The sequence below is a fragment of the Pangasianodon hypophthalmus genome, chromosome 21 (genome assembly GCF_027358585.1).
Source record: "Pangasianodon hypophthalmus isolate fPanHyp1 chromosome 21, fPanHyp1.pri, whole genome shotgun sequence".
In the NCBI taxonomy this organism is placed as follows: domain Eukaryota; kingdom Metazoa; phylum Chordata; class Actinopteri; order Siluriformes; family Pangasiidae; genus Pangasianodon; species Pangasianodon hypophthalmus.
Window position 1 is genome coordinate 4,722,768 of NC_069730.1, and position 20,648 is coordinate 4,743,415.

Sequence of the window (20,648 nt, forward strand, 5' to 3'; positions counted from 1 at the left end):
TTCATGTAGTGCAGACATCCTTGGAAAAGACGGACATTATTTATGTATATGACCCTGTGGAGGGTGATAAAGTCCAACCAAGAGTCTGGTCTTAAGAGTCTGCAAAGGTCAAATTTTTTTTTTATGTCGAACTTTTTTCCTTTGGCTTATCCATTTGTTTTTCCTCTGGTTGTCCATCAGAGTGTTTACACACACATACACACACACACACACACACACACTGAGTCATTGAGACCAGAGCAGCTGAGCCTGCAGGGAGGCCGTGTTCAAATGTCATAGTAGAGCTGCATCAGTATTCAGGCCATGAACACAGTCATCATCCCCTGACCTCCAAACACCATCAGTCGCCATCACCATATCCCCTCGTTCCATCTCTCATCTTTCTCTCTCTCTCTCTCTCTCTCTCTCTCTCTCTCTCTCTCTCTCTGTCTCTCTGCATCCTCTTCTCTGACTTTCTTCCACTCTTTCTTCTCTCACCTATATCATAAGCCATATTTTAATCCTATCTCTGGGTAATCACTGTCTATGATTAGAACGTGAACCCCATCCTCTTCCTATTCCTTCCTCCTCCAGGACTTGCCTACTGCATACAAACACATAGAGGTAGGAGACACACATATGCACTTACTGTCCACTTTATTAGGAACACTTGTACACCTGTACATTCGTGACATTATTCAATTAGGCAATCATGTAGCAGCAGTGCAATGCATGAAATCATGCACATGCAGGCAAAAGTATTAGTTAATGTTCAAATCAAACATCAATATGGGATCTCCCTGTCTATGACTTTGGTGCTAGGCCAAGGGTGGTTTGAATATTTAAGAAACTGCTGATCTCCTGGGATTTTCACACACTACAGTCTCCAGTGTTTATACAGAATGGTGCGGAAAACAAAAAACATGTTCATAGGGCTTCATGAAACCTCCATAAGCCATTACTGACATTATATTAACCTACATTAGCATATTCCATATTCTAATAGGCATCAAGTTGACATAACAACCGAGTCAAGTGACTTTTTTTTTTTTTTTTTCATTTCTTGATATAAGATTGTAATGAAATGTCATGACAGCTGACATTGTAGGTCATACTAGTGAATGCCTGTTATGTAAGAGTCACATGAGGTCATGATGCAACACTTCAAACATGAACACCAGACAGTGTCATGTCAAGTATCATGACAGTTTCAAGACAAGTCTTATAAGCAGAAGTATGCTGATTACTTAATTAATGACTAGAGAAAGCATACATAATTTAGTTATGACTTATTTATGACTGTTATTGTCAAATCCTTTATGATGTAACAGTGTTATACAGCAGGTTTTCACACTGATGTTTCCACCAAGTGCCAGTCTCAGGAGACGCACAGAGCATCTTCAGTGAATGCCCACGCTTGTGCTAGTTTTTAAGTTATGTCATCTTATAACTATTCTATGTCTGTGTCATACCAGAGGTGGACTGTGCTACAGAGCTAGTTGTCATTAGTTGTAACATAAGTTAGAAACCAGAAAGTTAGCCTAGAAACTAAACACATAACATGTTGTCACGAAGAGCTTATGTAGGTGCTGGGTAGGACTATGAATATAGCAAAAAAAAGATAAAGAATGAAGTTTTTTATATAAATGATGACATAAAACAGGTACTCTTGTGGTAGTACCATGGATTCAGACCACGATGTCACTGCAGGCTTTATTATGGGCACATATATAAGGCACAATCACACACACACACACACAGCAGTGCGAAGTGTTTGCATTCCTCCAAAATCATCTGGCCGATAATTTAGTGCTGTTTGTCAAGCAGAAACGCCTCCATTTCTGACACCGCATGCGAACAACCTCCCTCATGCCCTCCAGGGCGCTAAAAATGAAGTCGAAACACCTTGAAGTTTTGTGATAATTAAAGCAAAAACTACAGAAAGCCCAGACAGATTCTCCCTGGGAAAGCTATTTTTTGGAGCTGTATTTGGAGACAGCTGGTCCTCTTCCAACAGCAACATTCTGCGATATAACGCTGATTAAAGTAGTGGAGAAAGACTGGAAATGTAGTTATAGAACAGCTTGGAGTTTTTTTTAACCATTTCAGATCCATTACACCTCTCACAAGCCATCTATGATTTTCTGCAAAATATCCATGAAAGATTATACACATAACTTGTCATCCATCAAGGGATGATTTATCACTTATATCACCAATTATAAATTTATTAGCTAGCTCACTGTGCTGCTCAGTCCCATGTTTTGGTTGCCTGGAAACCTAATGATCAGCTGGTTTGCTAGTTATGTAAGTGCGTTAATACAGAGTATAGGACTATTATCCTCTTCTAACAAAGTTTCTTGTGTAGCACATCATGTTTGTGCCCTCTACAAAAAGTCAGCGATACATTGATCAACGTTATGAAAAGAGGAGTTCCGTCCTCAAATCGTACATAAAATATATTTTAATCTTTGAATATATTTAGAATTTTTTCTTGATATGTTTAACATGACTGTTACTTATAGCAGGTTGTTTACACATACCTGCCTGTTCCCCATTCTAAAAAAGTTGTCTGTTCATGCTAATTAATCTGGCTAATAAAAAATGTTGTACCATCAACCAGCGATGTGTGTAGTGCAGCAGGTGGTGGGATTTGTAATAAGTAGCACATGCTATAGGTAGAGCATTGAGGTGTGTCACAGCAAGGTGAAGCACATTACATTTAACCATAGCTACGTACCAAATGAAAATGCTTGTTTTGCAGAAGTCAATGAGGAGTAAAGTTTTTTCCTTTCTCTGGTTACATATTGAACATACTTGTTTAAGAATAGCCTGGACATGAAATCGGCTCCCAGAAAGACCTTATCATTTATTTATTTATTTATTTTTAAAAAACACCACTGCTGACTGAAACTGGGTGAAACAAAAGATGTAATAGTTTCAAATTTAGTACTTTTGACGTTTATTATAACTGAGAAGGCTATTTCTGGATCCACAGAATGCTTTTTTTTTTTTTCAGTCCAAAATGTTCTCTTGCTGATTTTGACGCAGATTTTGATACGTAACAGCCAAAGAGCATGATTCTATTCTTCTGTCTCTGAGACACTTTTTAAAAGAATTTCACTGCCACAGTTGTATGTCTCAATCGTTCTCTTTCTTTTCTTTCTCTCACACACACACGTACCTGTTATTGAATTAGAGGTACATGCAGAGCACTGCTGCTGTCCTGTGTGTGACGGGCCTCCTCTCCCACCCGCACCCCCACAGTTCCATTAATTCAGCCGCACTCACTAATTAACCTTGAGATCGGACAGGTGATTAAGGGATGCAGATGGACCTTTTTAAAAATTCAGCGCAATGGGGGGAGAGAGAGATAGATAAAGCCTAGGGACAGACAGATGAATGAGTCAAACTGGGGACTGATTAAGCATATCGATTTCCTAAAGGGAGAGATGGGAACAGAAGTACACTTGACATCTATCGATTTGACATAAACAAAAACCCAAAGGTACAATGGGGTCCAAAAGTCTGAGATCACACTGAAAATCTGGGATTGTTTTTTTTTTTTTTTTTTTTTTATTTAAAACTGGAAATAGTTTTAAAATTTTGAAAATTCTAAAACAAAAAAAAAAAGGAATTGTGCAACATCTTGACTATTCGAGGCTCACAATTTCTAGGTCCCTATTCAAATGTAAGCAAATTTGTGATTATTGGCCATGTTAACTCCTTTGTACAAAAGGTCAGATTTTCCATGAGAATTATCCCTTCTATTGAAGCATGTGTTCAGATGATACACCAATGGATTTGAACATGGATCATCAGGTTTTATACAGACTTGGGGGGGACATACCAAATACTAAGAAATTCTGAAATTCATATAAATATTTCTAAGATTCTACATTTCCCTCGTTATTGCTGATAATATCATTTGTAATGAAGACCTTTGTGTTAAATTGAAAAGTATGCCAGACAGAAGCCTTTTCGTGATTGCTCTCAGACTTTTGGACCCCCCTGTACAGTACATTTAGTGTGCTCTTTGCCTTTTCAGTTAAATATAGTGCTATAGAAGGTAATACATCATGTCATGTTCTTAAACAAAGAAAATTAGAGGGAGAGTGTATCACCATTTTATTAAAACTGGGCTGTTTTAATTCATGTTTAATTATTCAACCAGTGTAATTTTTCTTGTGGCTGATTTTTAGTTACATTATTTCAGCAGTTATTTTACAATCTTATATTCATATTTTTTTGACAGTAAGCTCAGAAATTTGTCTCCCGTGTAAAACTGAAGGGCTTTAGTGTTGAAAATTATATTCTCACAAGGAAACGGCCAGGTGGCTAGTCTGGACATGTGACAGCCTTTGCACCCACAGCCGTGTAGCTACCACCGTCTACTCAGACACACACACACACACACACACACACATTCACATTACACACCAGAGTTAATGCAGAGTGTGTATGAGCTCAAATGAGCAGCTCTGGCTGATGTCCTGTGGTGCCATCTCTCTCTGCTGGCATGACCACAGAGCAGCGTCTGGCTCTCAGTACTCACTGACCAGCAGGATATCCTCCATTCAAGCCCAGAATATTTTACTAATATGACTCATGTACTAAATTATTTTTAGTTAAAACAATTGAATACAAAACAAATAAGAAGGCACCGATCCAATACCGGGCTTATGACATGAATGAGTATTGGATGTGACACATTTTCCAAACTGATCCACTGATATAGAAACACTATTGATCCCAAGGGGAAATTATTAAAATATTTATCTCTTTTATCTTGTACGTGAGCACAATGTGCCAGACATTTTACTTTTTTTTCTTTTTCTTGTTTTTCAACAAAAGCTTGTCAACAGTCAACTTAATTGCTAAGATTCCCAGAGCTCTGATATTGGTAAAGTATTGAAAATAGAAAAGATTGGAGTGGTTCATTCCTTCATACAAAACATAAATAAAACACCAATCTAATAAATGCAAAAAACATTGTACACTGACTTCACATAAAGAGGTTACGAGGTGTAGTTTCTTATTTGCAAAATATTTTGTTTATACAAATTCACTTTTTTTGCCACTAATGAACAGATCTGAATTTTGATCTAGGTATATGATTAAATTATGGGAGAGTTTCCAGAAAATGGCTAGCAGATATTTTTTGTTTTATCTTGAGAAGCCTCTTAGCCTTTACTATGAACAAAAATAAATAAAAAGCAGTAATTTATGAGTAAATCTGTAGGAAAATGTGGCATATTCTGGTGTAGTATACTGGGATCACTTATCTGCTACCTAATAAAATGGCAACTCAGTGTATTAACAATATGACCTTTTAAACATAAGCAACAAAACTTCAGTGTACTGTATTATCCAAAGAAAGCTGGACTTTCCCAAGCCATGTGGTAAAATGTCACTTTAGATTGGTGGAAACAAAATTCACATTTAGCATTTGGCATTTCTGAGGGGCATTCTATAATCAGAAATGTTAAAGACAAAAGGCTTAGACTTGAGCCTTTGCAAAGACACAGGAAAGTACAGAGGGAATGAAACAAACAAACTAGTAAATGGAAACATGGTACAGGTGAACACCATCAGGGAAGGAAATAAAAAAGGTAGATACAGAGCAAACCAACACATGGTACTTTTGTTATCAGAGCTGAAACATGACAAGCATGCTTTCTGTATGTATTTATAATATACCTGTTTATCATATATGATAGTGTATTACGATCTATTTATATTTTAATGTGATCAGTGACTGAATGTGCTTTAGAGCTGGGAAGTACAATGATGTAATATCAATATCATGATAAATTATTTTACTATACACTTTTTTCGAGATATCGCATGACTTGATCACATGGTACGTGATTTAAAAAAAAAAAAATTCTTTGTATAATAAAACTACACTCTGGAAGCAGCTGATTTGAAATTAAAGTTATGTACTGAATCTTTAAAATTGTATTACGATACATTGTGTATCATAGAAATGTCTTCAAGTATTGTAATATATTTCTGTCATATCACACACACTCACACACACACTGTCACATAGTCTAGTCATTTGTTAATAATATTTGCCTATTTTATTTTCTTTTTTCCCCTTTAGGCAAGTATCTGGCTGAGAATATCATACAGATGAATTTCTGTTGTATATATCATGGATGAAATTCGATTAAAATGTAATTAAATTGTGTAAGTTTTGTAGTACAGCAGTTTAAACCTCCCTTCTGCAGTCAGACTTGTTTTTGTGCTGTATGTGTGTCATGGTCTCCAACATATTGAGGTCAGGGAATGTAAGGCACATTATATGCCTGGTGCACTAAATGTATTTGTATGTGTGTGTGTGTGTGTGTGTGTGTAGCTGGAAGGAACACGACAAACGAGGAGCTAGAAAGCATGCTGGAAAGTGACAACCCAGCTATCTTCACTTCGGGGGTAAGTGGAAATTCACAGCGGTCATAACGACTAAATAGGTCATAGCTAAGACAAATTTTAATGAGTACATTTTGCACCTAAGAGTGGTCTTAGCCATGCGTACAGTTATTTGAGGAATGCAACCGAATATGAACAGATAATTTGGTATAAAATACAGATACAAATAGGAGGTGCACAAAATGTTGTTGTGGCGTTCCAAACAAAAGCTTGAACGGTGGATTTCTCCATTACAGCATATCTGTTGCTTTATCTCTTTATGGGATAAAATTAATTGATTAAAATTAATTACATTTTAATGTATTTTTAAAAATGTAATTAATCTAAAAAAAAAAAGAAATATTCACTTGTACATCCAATCCTTATGTTTTCATCATTCTTCAAAGTTATTAAATGAAAATCATTAAAATCATATAGACAGTCTAACAGTGCTATTTTGTTGTTATGTATCGTGTTAATGAAAAATGGCTCCTTTTTCCAGCAACCATGTTGTGTCATGCTTTTCCAGTTCACATTTAATTAAAAAAAATAAAACCTTTCTGGTTTGTGCCACGCCGACTTCCAGCTGGAATCTGAATACAGATATGGACATTTGGCGCAAACTTAGAATTTTGCATTAACGCTGAAAAAAGGACCGTACTAATGTCTGCAGGAATAGTAGTTTCTTCATTTGTTTTTGCAATATAACTCAAATTTTAAAATGCAAATGCAAATAACATTTAGTCAAGCCCTTTTGTTAATTAAAAGGTAGCAGTATTTCCAGATTTTGGTCGGTTGTATGTTCGTGTGCTTGCAAGTATGAGAGATGTATTCATCTGCTCCAGGCGTTACAGGGGTTCAGGGAGCTATTGAAATTCCAGGCAGAGAGGTTTCAACCCTTCTAGCAGACTGAACAAATCTCAATTGTTTCATTTTGATTTCGGCTGTGGCACTTCCTAACAAGAGAATTGCCAAAGCCAGAGGTCAGAAAGTTTGCTGAAAATTGATGGGGAATGAAGGAGACCTGCTGATCGTGTGTGTGTGTGTGTGTGTGTGTGTGTGTGTGTGTGTGTCTGTGCGCCTTCTTTTCTTTAGATCATCATGGACTCCAACATCACCCAGCAGGCCATGAACGAGATCGAAACCCGGCACAATGAGATCATCAAGCTGGAGAACAGCATCCGCGAGCTGCACGACATGTTCATGGACATGGCCATGCTGGTCGAGAGTCAGGTAAGAGAGCGCTCCGGAACCTTCTCCTTTCCTCCTATCACCTCAAAACTGGCGCTTTGTAGCTCGGCTATGGTTTCTACTGACAGATGGCCTCTCCATAGGAGGGGGATTTATCTCACTGCTGCCCCATTGCCATGGCATCACACAGAAACACACACATACAGGAACACTCTGGCAAGCACGCTGTGCGTCTTTGAAAACCTTGTTAGAAAAGGCCAGTATGTGTTTCCGCTAATTACATTTACACTCACCAAAAACTGCCTCAGTGTCTGCTTGTATATCTCATCTCTCAGTCCACCTCACCTCTGAGACCCACCTCATCTCTGAGTCCAGGAAATGACATCATATTGTTTACTGCCTGAAAAAGTTAGCAGCAGCAAAAGATCTAAAATCAAAGAAATACTCAAATGTCTATAGTAATTTTATCAAGGTTTGCGCTACATATAACTACACACAGCTAATGTAGCCACTTGGCCAATTTTCCATCTTTAACAAATCCTGAATAATATAATAGTTGTAGTCAAAATTGCTACTTCTAGGAAACAAAGAAATAAAATAGCAAATACATAGCAGATATGTTGCAAGTTTCTGTTTTCTTCAGTCACACGTACCTACAAAGAAAGAAAAGTATCTTATGATACAGAACAGCTTAAAGCTGAAGAATAAAAACATGTACGCAGTAATGTGTTTAAAGCAACAACAGCACAGAAAGACTCTGTAGATTCAGAATCAGAATCAGAAAGAGCTTTTATTGCCAAGTGTGCTCACCTCACACACACAAGGAATTTGACTTGGTATGAAGCTCCCAGAACACATATACCAATAAGACAGCGAGACATATAATCATAAAAATGACAAATAATAATAATATGAGAATATGTATACTGTATGTATATATACAGTACTGTGCAAAAGTCTTAGGCACATGCAAAGAAATGCTGTAGTGCAAAGATGCCTTCAAAAATAACGAAACTAAATGTTTCTACATTAAAAAAATACTATGAAGAGCAGTAAACAGTAATAAATGAAACAAAGTCAATATTTGGTGTGACGATCCTTCGCTTTAAAAAGAAAAGTAGTCTCAGGTACAGTTTGTGCAGTTTTATAAGGAAATGAGCTGTAAGCAGCCACAGCTCTTCTGGAGAGTTTGACTGTCGACTCGCTTCTTAGTTTTGCAGCAAAACCCAGCAGCTTTCATTCTGTTTTTATCTGAAAAGTGTCTCTTATGTAATCTGCTGCTTTTTTTTACTGACATACAAACATTTTCTGTAACATTTAATTTTGTGCTGGAAAACTAATGTTTGGAATCTAAAATGTTTTTGTACTGAATCAGAAATGTAGAAGTCATAAAATAAAAATCTATAACAAAGTTTGTACTAAAAAAAAGGGTGCCTAAGACTTTTGCACAGTACTGTATATACACCATACAGTAGACACAGTAGGTTTAAACAGAATAGATATATGTACAGATATGATATAATACAGCTAGTGTGGCCAGGTTTCTGGAGAAATAGTCTGTACAATGTCAGTATGTCAAATTAATGTCTTTGTCCTAAACTCCTACTCTCCTAATCATGCACACAGTTGGATAATCAATCTGTTAACCTTTTTTTTTTCTTAGAAATTCTGCATTAAGAGCCAAGATTATTGCTGCAACCTAAATGGTAATCTACAGAATAGATGCAAATCAATTAGATGAAAATAAAATTATAAAGGAGTTACAGTAGCTCTTTTAAGCGACTCAGAATTCCAACATGGCATGGTCAGGAATTAGGTTTGACACCGCGGAACTAAAAAAAAAAAATATATATATATATATATGTATATATATATGTGCGTTCAGTTTGTTTCATGTGAGTATTAAAGGAAAGGTCCACCCTGAAACATGTGAAATATTTTTTTAATTGAAATATTTATGATATACTTAGAGATTGTGGTACCAGTTAGTTGGTTGGTGCTGTATGTTTATGGACATCACAGAGGGACAGTTTACAGGTCAGCTGATCAACCAGATGATGAGCATGATGGTGTTGAAAACAGTATGAGCATTAAAGCTGAAGCTTTGGAAGCTGATCTGTTTGAGCAGAGTGTACAGATAAGAGACAGACTAAAGAACTAAAGCGCTGCTGCATCGCTCTCTTTCGGGGCTAAATCTCAGTGCACGATGATCAGCACGTAGTTGAATGGCATTGTGGGTAATGTAGGAAATGGTTAAAAAAGGGAAAACGTCAATGAAAAAAATAGGATTTAACAAAAAATAAATGTTATTACAAAATAATTCTTGGACACCACAAATTAATTATAAAGACTAATATGCAAGTCGTTGAGGGTGGATTTTTCCTTTAATGCAAAGCTTTTATATCAATAATGTGCTTTTATGAATATCGCTTGTGAATTATTCATCTATGTTAATGGTCAGAGTGAAAGAGTCTATTAACACAAATGTATTTGATTTAATAATTAATCTGACTAACCTGCACCCTCTTGTTCTCAATTCCCTGTGAAAATGAGGTGTGTGACCTGCACAGAGTCTGCGTTTTGCTCGGTCTTTGCTGCTCTCTTTCTTTGCTGCCTCTCTCTCTCTCTCTCTCTCTGTAATAGGCCTTTAATAGTGTGCTGTGAACTTGGGATCTGCACTAACCTTTAGAGGTAATTCATGTGTTAATCTAAAATCACTTTTACATGCATACTACTTATTTTCAGCAGCAAAGTGGCTACAACATGCCACTGCCTTCAAATGCTTTAACCTAAATGATTTGGTAATTATTTACATTAACACTTCCTGAACTAACATTACTTACTGCATCAGTAATGTAAGAACCATAAGTTATTTATTTCTTCATATAGATGTGGATCTAATGATTGTGAATAATGTGTGCTATAATATTTTAAATATTTCTGAAAACTTTGAAATTGAAGCTCCAGTAACACTGTGTAATGATGGTGACATCATTTCCTGCAATGACCGTTAGTTTTACGAAATCTAAGATTGGCGCAATACAGTTTTTTGGCTGTGTAACTGTGTTTGTATTCCAGTTAATTTTGTTGATAAACGTTCTTAAAAGAAGTTACTGGAATGTCGAATGTTACTCGCGTTCAACTCACGCTCACAAATCACAGAGGTGCAAAGAAATAAGAAAATCGGACAGATTGCTAGGACAAGTAAACATTAATAAATCATGAACGTCATCATTAACAAACTATAAATAATCACTTGTAGGAGAATAATCAGTATATCCCAGTGCAAACTGGAGTTACTGTTACCACTCTTAAGTTGATTGTTTCCCAATAACAGTACTTCCCAAGGTGTTTTATTCCTTTTATAATAAAATACTTCCGATTTTGCCAATGATTCAAATGTATACTTTTTAATAATGAGTGACACATCATACTATTTAACTCATTTAACTGTGACATTTAATGTTGTATAACGTCATTCCCTGTCCAGCCTCTCTTTTTCTTCTCTCTTGAAGTTTAGACGAAAAAGAACAAAAATTACTGCAGAGTGCAAAGTCCTCTGTCATTGACTACAGTTACATGCACATCAATATTCTGATATTAATCAGAATTTGGCAATATTCTGATTAGTACTGAGTCATGTAAATGCCGTAATCCGATTGCCCGATTCAGATTAAGAAAATATTCCCAAATGATTCCCCAAATTCCAATTCCCTCCCCTGGAATACGCCTGTTTGAATTGGAAATTTGTTGCATGTAAACACCTTATTCAGAAAATCCACTGAAAGGAGATATATGCACATGCTCAGTTCGCAAGGAATTGTGGGTGCTAACAGATGCTTAGCTGTAGGCTAGGTATTCAGGAATGGCGACTCAGGCTTGCTTAAAACAACCATGTATACAGGAATATTCCGATGCCTGTACGCACATAAACATCGTATTGGGAATACGGCTGCAACCCGAATAGAGACCTTAAACGGAATCTTATGTGCATGTAAACATCAAACCTACTGACTGTTCCAGAGTACTTTGTTAATGTTTCTTATGTAGTACTGTTAAAAGTGTTACCAATTATTCAATAACAGGGATTTATTTGTTTTATATTTAATTTTCCATTTCCGCTTCTCACCATCTACATATCTTCCTACAGGGTGGGCTCATGAACAACATTGAATCAAATGTGCGTAATGCCCAGGAATATGTGGAAAAAGCCAAAGAAGACACTAAAGCAGCTGTTAAAGTGCAAAAAACAAGCAAGGTGGTGAGTAACACCTTAATCAGTCCACAGCTGCTGTCTAAAATCACTCTCTCTTTCTCTCTTTCTCTTTTTCCTGTCCCTTTCTTCCTTCTTCCCCACTTCCTTCCCCTCTGTCCGGCTCGCTGCGCTGCGTGTGCACGGTCAGGGAGAGATGATCGACCGTATAGAGTATAACGTGGAACACGCAGTGGATTACGTGGAAAGGGCCGTGTCAGACACCAAGAAGGCAGTAAAGTACCAGAGCAAAGCGCGGAGGGTGAGTCAGACGCCCATCATGACCATCATCATGTCCGTCCTTCCGTTCATCCTTCCATCACGTATCGTGTTGTGCCGCTGCTTTGCTCTGTGCTCATGCTCATGAATCTCAGACTGAGACAAAAATGAGTGAGGTAAAAAGGTGTTCAAGGAGCAAAAAATAAAGTCAAACAAAGGCTTATTGCAGTTTTTGAGTCAAGAAATGACATTTATATATTTATACAATCATGTTTTTCCTATTTCTTTCCCTTTATAAACCTGAGAGCCACTGATAAGAAGTGTCTTTCCTTCCCCAACTGTAAACAGAATACAAGAGATATCGCAAAAAAAAAAATAGCAGGAATGACAAGTACTTAGCAAGTCATTAATGAGGTTGAGTATTCATTACTCATTAACTACTCTATATTCTTTGCACACACGCCAAACTTCTATCACTAAAGCCCTAAAGTAGGGCTAAGAACCGCCTACTTTAACACTTTAACAGGACGAGGCTGTTTGACTGACACTGCAAATGACCAAACACAAATCTTGTATTTTTTTTTTATCTTTTTTTGTTTTTACTCAACACTGTTTCCAGCAAACCTGGAATACCTTGACATGATGCCTTGGATTTTTTTTCTCTGAAAAGTTTTTAGTATATGAAAGTACCATTAGCCAATAAGATTGCAACTTTGAAGATTCTGAAGCTTGTAGCCTGCTAAGTGTACAATAAGTGTCCAGACAGTGGATCGCAGACCGAGCATCTGAGGCGGAGACCGTCCCCTTCCAACTCTTAAGGATCTTATGTGTATATATATATATATATCTCCAGTATCTCCAAAATATGGTTCCATAAGGACATCTAAACCCATCTCTTTCTGTCGCTTTCACAGAAGTTGATCCTGTTAGGGGTGTGTGTGGCATTTTGTCTGCTCATCCTCATCATCTCACTCGCTGTTGGACTCAGCTAACATGCAAAGAAGCCGCAGTGTACTGGAAAGTCAACTTTACATTACTCAACCACACACTAGAAGAAGCCAGGATGGGTTTCTGAGTCTGCTCTGAACCACATGTTGCAGCGAGTTTGGATAATTATTCTATCCATAGACTAGTTTCATTGTAATTATTTAGTATATTTCTGTATGGTTTGGGGTCATGCTCTGATAATATGCTAGCCTTTCAGTCTCACAGTAATGTAGTCATGATAATGTATATATGTATTTAATATACTGTGACAAAAAAACATTTTTACTGAACCAAAATGTAAATGATTTGTTTATAGTGACTGACAGTGAGATTATTTAACATGTTCACATCGTCACATTTTTCAAGTAATAGAATTTTTTGTCTGCAGAAAAATGTCACTCTATGAGCTCACGTGTAGATTGTTCCACCTACCTCACTCCTTTCTCTCATTCTTGTGTGTGTGTGTGTGTGTGTGTGTGTGCATTATGCCTGCTGTGTATCTGCATGCACTTCAAGAATGTGTAATGTTTGTGTCGGTCTAATACCGTTTTTGACATGGCCTCATTGACTTCCCCTGATGATGTGCTTGTGCACTACATGAATAAATGAATGAATAGACACTTGCACTACAAGGACAGGTATCATGGGAAATGGTGTACAGTGTATACAGTGTAGTCAGTTTCTATTCAGCTACATACAGAATCACATCAGCTGGCTAGATTTCCAACTAGATGGATTGCTAACTAGTTAGCAGGGTAAGAAGTTGGCAAAATAAAGTGATCACAAAATAATCACAAAGCAAGGTGGTGAGTAACACCTTAATCAGTGCTATGCATGTTTGTTAAGTTGCATAAATCAGTAGTTCTCAAAGTGAGATCCTGGGACCTCAAGGGTCCGTGATTTTTTCATTTAGTTACAGTAGTAGGGTAGTGGTAGTAGTGGTAGTACAATCCACCATTATCAAAGTAATTATAATTATTTTTGAATAGTTATTAGCCTGTTTGACTGGTTCCTTGGTTTTGAACAGTTTGACTGGTCCCTTGAATTGATTTGAAGTAGATTCAATCCAAACCTCAAAAGCTCAACAGTAAGCAGGCCTATAAATAATCAACTTACACCTAATGTGTTCTGTTGGTGGAAAGCTCAGGAACAGAAAGGAATAGAAATATTTCTCGGTATTATTGGACACATTTAAATAATGTTCATGAAATAAATATGTGTTGAAGAGGTCTGTGGATGCTTGATTGTTCTCGTTCACCATTTCAAGTTTGAAAACTAACCAAATTATGAGAAGCCAGGATCAGACATGTTAGTTGACGAGACAAGTAAGTGCTACAACAAAAGAGAAAATATACAGTATGTAAATATATTGTACAAATTTGTGAAAAAGTCCCACACCTAAAGATTGCACATCCCAAAACAGTCCCTTGCTTTAGTGCACAATCTCACCTGGATACTGTAGACCACATGTATCAAACACAAGGCCAAATCCGGCCTCGTTTCATTTGGCCCGAGTGAACTTGAAAAAATTATACTGAAACGGCCCATAGTACTCTACTGCTGAACATTTTCACACTCTGCAGAGTTCACAGCAGCTCCGTAGAAGAGCATACGGGCTCACAGCTCAGAGTGCTGAAGTGTGGGTTAAAGCCAACGCATGTGTGCTGCTCTTGATGTAAGTCACACTCGCATCTAAAAAACGAGTTAGACGCACGTCAGGTGTTGTGCTGGCAGTGTGCAACCAGAAATTCATTTCGATGGGATGAGGAAATATACTAAATTAAATCACGATTGTTTTCCTGTTTTGTACAATTGGTAAATGTAACACGCTCGTGCATTTCAGATGGATATCAGACAGCAGTAGGAGTGGTGATGCCACCAGTTTAATCACTTAAGGCATAAACTGTCTTTCCAAATTAATAACATAGCCATAAAATACCTTTATGACAGTTCCAATGATCATGATTAAAATAATGTTAATAATAGGGGGATATTATACCGTATATAATAAATCCTGATCTACTTTTCTTTTGTAGTAAACTCCAGCAGGCTACTTCACTGGCTCTCACCTCCATATCTCTTATAGCCATTATAGTCTAGCTTTCAAACAGAAACAGAAAAATGCATAATGAATGCATTCATTAAAAAAAACTCTATTATAATCTGTATAATAAATGTTATTTTCTAATAATGCATACTTTTAAATAGTTTCTGTTAGCCCTTCTTCTTCCTAGATACATCCTGTTCTGATTTCAGAGCCTAGGTTATAGGGGTTAATCAACAAAATATGTTAAATATTGACCCTTCAGTTCTCAGAAATATGCTGATTTGCTGATGTAAAACACAATGGTGATGTGAGAGTAACAATGTGGCGACTTTTACAAGCAAGGAAACAAGGAAACAGGAAAACGAAAGCTCACTGGTGATGAAAAGGAAAAACAGGAAGTGCAGCTTCATCCATGAAAATGAGAGAACGACCAAATCTCAATGAGAAGCTTCTCCACACATATTGAGCTGTTCCTTCAGAGCTCCAAGGGCTTGTCTAAGGAACCTCAAGGATTTTAAGTGAGAAATGACAAAAAGGAAGTCAAAGAGTGCAGGTTAAAATCAGTATTAGCACTGCTATTATCTTCTGTGAAGATGGCAATATCTGTTTGCGCCTTATTTATTCTTGATACGAGTCATAAACTCATAAAAGGAATTCTGACACCCCCATGTGGTGTGTGTATTGTGTGTATTCATCTGCTGCATGTCTGGCTTTGGTTTTGGAATACATTTTGTTAGCGACTGTGTATGAATATAAAGCTCACTCCCGTTTTTAATGTAATCCTTGTGCAGTAATTTTGCCTTATTTTTTAGGTCTCTCTAATAATAAAGGTTAGTAACGCTATTAAAATGATTAACTCTCCGATTCTTCTCTTTTCATGCTGCCTGGATTTCTTGTTAATGCCTTTGCAGAAGAAAATAATGATTCTTATCTGCTGTGTGGTGCTAGGGATCGTTATTGCTTCCACTGTGGGCGGGGTGTTGGCCTGAAGCACGCAACGATTCAAATGTACAACAAATGTAACAGCAAAACCATACATGCACACACTCGCACAGAAAAAAAAAGATAAAACACGCTGTTCCTTGGCAGCGTACAATCAGTAAAAAAATATTAATCATGTAAAGAAGGGAAGGAAGAACTGGTGTATTTTTTTTCCGCATGAGGCTCTATTTTGTAAACGTGCAGTTCTGCAATGTGTTGCCCTGGATGTCCTGTGTCCTTGTATAGAAAAAAACATAATAATAAATTTATTTTTCATTAAATATTAAAGTGCTAATAAGAATTGCTGTATTAATACAAAAACTCACACCTGATCACTGCCACTGTGTTTCCGCAGTGCTGAGAGGGCCACAAAGCTGAATCTGCAAATATAATGCATATTCTTCTTCCACAAATGATATTAAAGCGAGGATGTCAAAGATCAGACAGTTAAAAGTTAAATATTGGTGCTGCGCTGGGACAGTAGAGATCTTGAGACTGAATGAGTCCACTGATATTAATTTCCAGCTTTTTCTTAGTAAGTTAATCTATAAAATTGAACGACAAAAAAATCCAAAACTGAAGCGTAGTTCCAAAAACATTGCGTTTTCCTTCATCTAGCACACTGAATGCAGCTCATGAACTGCTTGATACTAAATTTCAATTTGAGTATCAATAAAATAGCTTAGAGTATGTATCGAAACAACAGCAGAAAAAGCACAAGCATTGATTTATACAGAGCCGCTGAGGTGACATGGTGGTTATTTTTTAACAAGACGTGGAAATGAATTAATATATTTGTAAGACACGAGACTCTGGAGAAGGTTGAGGTGAGGGCTCCATGTGCTGGAGGTTTTATTAGGAAAAAACAAAATCCATCATGAAATCAACATGATCAACACAAAACACAGGCACAATTGGCAAATCCAAAAGAACGAATGAGAAAACGAGGCAAGGGTCAAAGTACATGAATACCCTAAGAACTTAAACACAATGAATGGGGCAAGACTTTTTTATGATACGTATCTTCTAAACTATGTATCTCCTGGCCAGGATTTATTATCTTGCGGCCACGAGATACCAAAGTCATGGCCAAGAATTGTGTAACTTGAGTCCACAAGCTTAATATATTGTGGTAAAATCATAATCAATACGTGACCTCCAGTTAATTATTTGGGAGGAGCAGGCAAAAAAGCCTATTGTCATTGATAATTCATTTAACATAATGCAAATTAATAGTACATCCATATCACACACAGCCAGTGTGGCTTAGGGATGAAATGCAATTACACTATCTGCACCTGAATCTGTATCTGTTTAGCGTTCCAAATGTTCATATCTATATTCAGATTTTTTTAAATGAAACACTGGGGAAAAAAAACTCCTAGGTAGAAATGCTGGGATTGTAAGCAGATGGTGTCTGCAACCTCAGCTACATCACTCGAGTGGTCAACTAGAGATGTGTTCAGGACTGTTTTTTTTTTTAATTCTACTCACGCAGTTATTATTTTTGTTTGTACCTACTTGTAATATATTCTAACCAATTTATTTGCCAAAATATTAACAAACTAATAGCCTAATTTAAACCACCACAACCCTGACCAGGGAGTTACTAAGGATGAATGAATGGTGTTAATATATCATGCAGTTCATGTTAATGAATAGATGCGCCTCCTATTTGTATCTGTTTCAATATTTGTTTAGAACATATTATCTGTTCATTCTGAATAATGTACATTTGGTTACTTGTAGCCACAGTGGTCTAATTCAATTGATTTATTGGTGTCTTGCTTATTTTACAATAGTTTCCATGAGCGAAGTGAAGCATTTTCTAGCCACAAAATAGAAATAGATCTTGAGAAACTGAACTTGTGGCCTTAATATATTAACTCATGACTACACATTATTTAAAAAAAAAAAAAAACTTTAAAAAACCCATGTCACATCAGCAGCTCTGTAGATTTTCATATAATTGAACTGCACTGATTTCTGTAAACAGTTCATTCCATTTCTTACAAACTTCATAGGACCCTAATACGTCAAAAATTTCTTCCGTTTCCCCCTTAAATATTTAACATACTTTTCCAAAATTTGTATATTTACACCAATTTAACATTACTTGAGAATCCAAGTGAAGTTACCAGTTTGTGTTTGGAAAGCATTTTTAAATATTTAAAGGGGAGATATTGCCAGTATTTATGTGTGTACGCACTATTATCATCTTCTTCATTATAGCCCTTCTTGCAGCTGCTTCTTTGCCAGTGGCTATAGTTTCCATTCTGCCTTATTTCTGTATACTACATTTAGGTGTGAGTGTATCTGTGTGTGTGCGTATGTGACCTGCATGAATGAACATTGTGTGCATGCCAAGTGGGGGCCAAGTTTTGTATGTGTGTATTAAAAGCCTGTCGAAGTGTCTGTAATATGCCACTTGTGTCTTTGTTCTGTAGAAGGTGTACATTACTATAGTATTGGGGTGATGTCAAAGTCCCTCTGCACAGATGCTGCCAATGACAAAACTGACAGTGTGTATGGAATATGATGTGATTACTGAATATATATTGTTGGTGGAACTGATCAAGGTCATGATCCAGCGTTTCTGTCTCACTTGATAATAAGAATCTCAAAGACTCGAGCGAGCAAATCAAAAGTGCTATCCTGATTTATTCTTGTTTTGTGAACATTACCTAGCCGGCTCATTCGGGCTGGGTGAAAGAGACAACCAGACCACCTACTTATGTCACTGCCTCTGCGTTGTGAATTAATGTTATGTATGTTTGTTTTTGGGGTTTCATTTTTAAGTAAATCTTGTCTGAATACCAGTCCTACTCTCCTGTCATTATTTCCTCATAAAGAAAAACCTGGTGCACCAATTACTCTTTTCTCGACACAACCTCATGATCCTTTTTTAACATTCTGTATAATTTACTACACTTATGCAAAACATCATTTAGGCTCAAGAGGAGGGCTCCATCTCACTTTGTCAGGCAGTCCTTGCCCTTGCGTTACCAAAACTGAGAGGGGTACCTGTAGAGGTCAGTAGTGTTCCATCAACCCAAGGATAGTATGTAACCTTTTTGTGGCCAGCAAGAGAAAGTTCCTTAAGGCCTTTAATTTTCTTCTCCTGGCCCTTGATTCTTGCAGTACTCCAGGCTCTGTTCTTCAGCTAGGCCCAGACAACACCTTTCTTGGATTGATGGTGAGTTCAGAACCATTTTAGCAGAGACGCACTAAATGCACATATTGCTACCATTTCTTGTTGCCATGGCATCCAATTTGGCCTGGCATAGCAGTGGTGTTGTAGAAAGATCATGCTCATCAGCCTGCACATTGTTGTGGGCACTCACAAGTTGTGAAGGTGGAAAGGCAGGGCCTAGTATTCCCAGAGCTTTCTAAATGTGCTAAACAGCTGTGTTTCTGGTGCTAGTAGCTGCAAGTAGTTATGGATGAGCCCTCTTAATACAATGTACAAAACCTGGCTGTACCAGGGCCAAATTTAGCAATTTGTCTGCCTCCCTTGATGGCCTGCAGCCAGGCCACAGATACTCTGTAAGGCCTCTACCCATGGAGGCTTGGAGTTCTGTCTATTATTGGATGCAACTAATTGCACTAACTGTAGTCAACATAAGTGCTTTTGATTTTGATGCACTGTACAAAGTGAGTTCTTGTGTATTTTTATATGGTCTTAACAAAAAGTTTGTTTTCTATTACTGGTGTTAAACTAGAAAACTGCTAGGTGGCTACTTAGAATTAGCAAGAAACCTTCTTAATAACTAGCATGTTTGATCATTTTTAGCAGTGGTGTTAAGCTAGAAAATTATCCGGAAATCTATCCATGCTGTATAAAGTACATATGCCATAAATTATCTTGAACACTAACCTTATCTTGTTAGCTAGCTAGGTTGCTTGATAAGTAACATATTTGTTCATTTTCAGTAGTTGCGTTAAACTAAAAAATGTCCAGACAGTTAGCTAGCTCCAGAAGGTCTATAAGTCATAACTAACAATTTTAAATGCTAGTGTTTTGCTTGCTCACTAGTTAATGTTAGCTAACAACTTTGGGGATATTTAGCTTGCTGGTAGTACAAATATTTAGATATGGAAATGCGAAGGTACAAGTGTGTCAGCTATTAGATAGCTGGAATGAATAAATAGTGGAATGACGTAGTGTATTGAAAAGTTCTGCTATTAAACACTCAGTTTAGGATTTTGAACAGTAGCTTCTGCATAACATGGATGTGGCTGCCATGTTTAGAGGATGTCACCACAAGGGCTAAATAGTTGCAAAGTAACTCTAGAAGGTTGCTGTTGACCTTTTAGGCTGTGTTCCAAATGTCTAAATTTTGGTGAAATCAACCTGTGCTGAGCCCTTAAGTCAGAGGTTTGCAACTAAAACGGTCCAGATACAAAATAAATCCTTTCTTGCACAGGTCCAGATAAGCGACTAACATGACTGAATGATGAGAACACGTAACTTTTAATGCTTAACCATTAATGATTAGTTCCTGACTATAAATATGACAGTTTGAAGTGGTTATGGGTTGGTCTTTAGTATCATTTCATGTTAGACTCTGACAGATG

General features: G+C 37.0%; 1 protein-coding gene across 5 annotated transcripts in view; it reads left to right on the forward strand.

Moving 5' to 3' along the window:
• LOC113543063 (syntaxin-1A) overlaps window positions 1-18,889 on the forward strand; it is a 103,644-nt gene extending 84,755 nt beyond the window's left edge. The window contains exons 7-10 of one of the 5 annotated variants that reach the window (XR_008300653.1): window positions 6,344-6,417; window positions 7,489-7,626; window positions 11,735-12,098; window positions 12,970-15,941. Coding sequence is in view for 3 of the 5 variants with exons in the window: in XM_026941051.3 (XP_026796852.1) it covers window positions 6,344-6,417; window positions 7,489-7,626; window positions 11,735-11,845; window positions 12,970-13,047 (401 nt within the window). In the remaining 2 variants the exon portion in view is untranslated. Of the gene's footprint in view, window positions 1-6,343; window positions 6,418-7,488; window positions 7,627-11,734; window positions 12,099-12,969; window positions 15,942-16,000 lie in introns of those variants that run through there. The other 4 variants (XR_004580320.2, XM_026941051.3, XM_053227550.1 and 1 more) reach the window with 4 other exon arrangements.
• The last annotated feature ends 1,759 nt before the right edge of the window (window positions 18,890-20,648 follow it).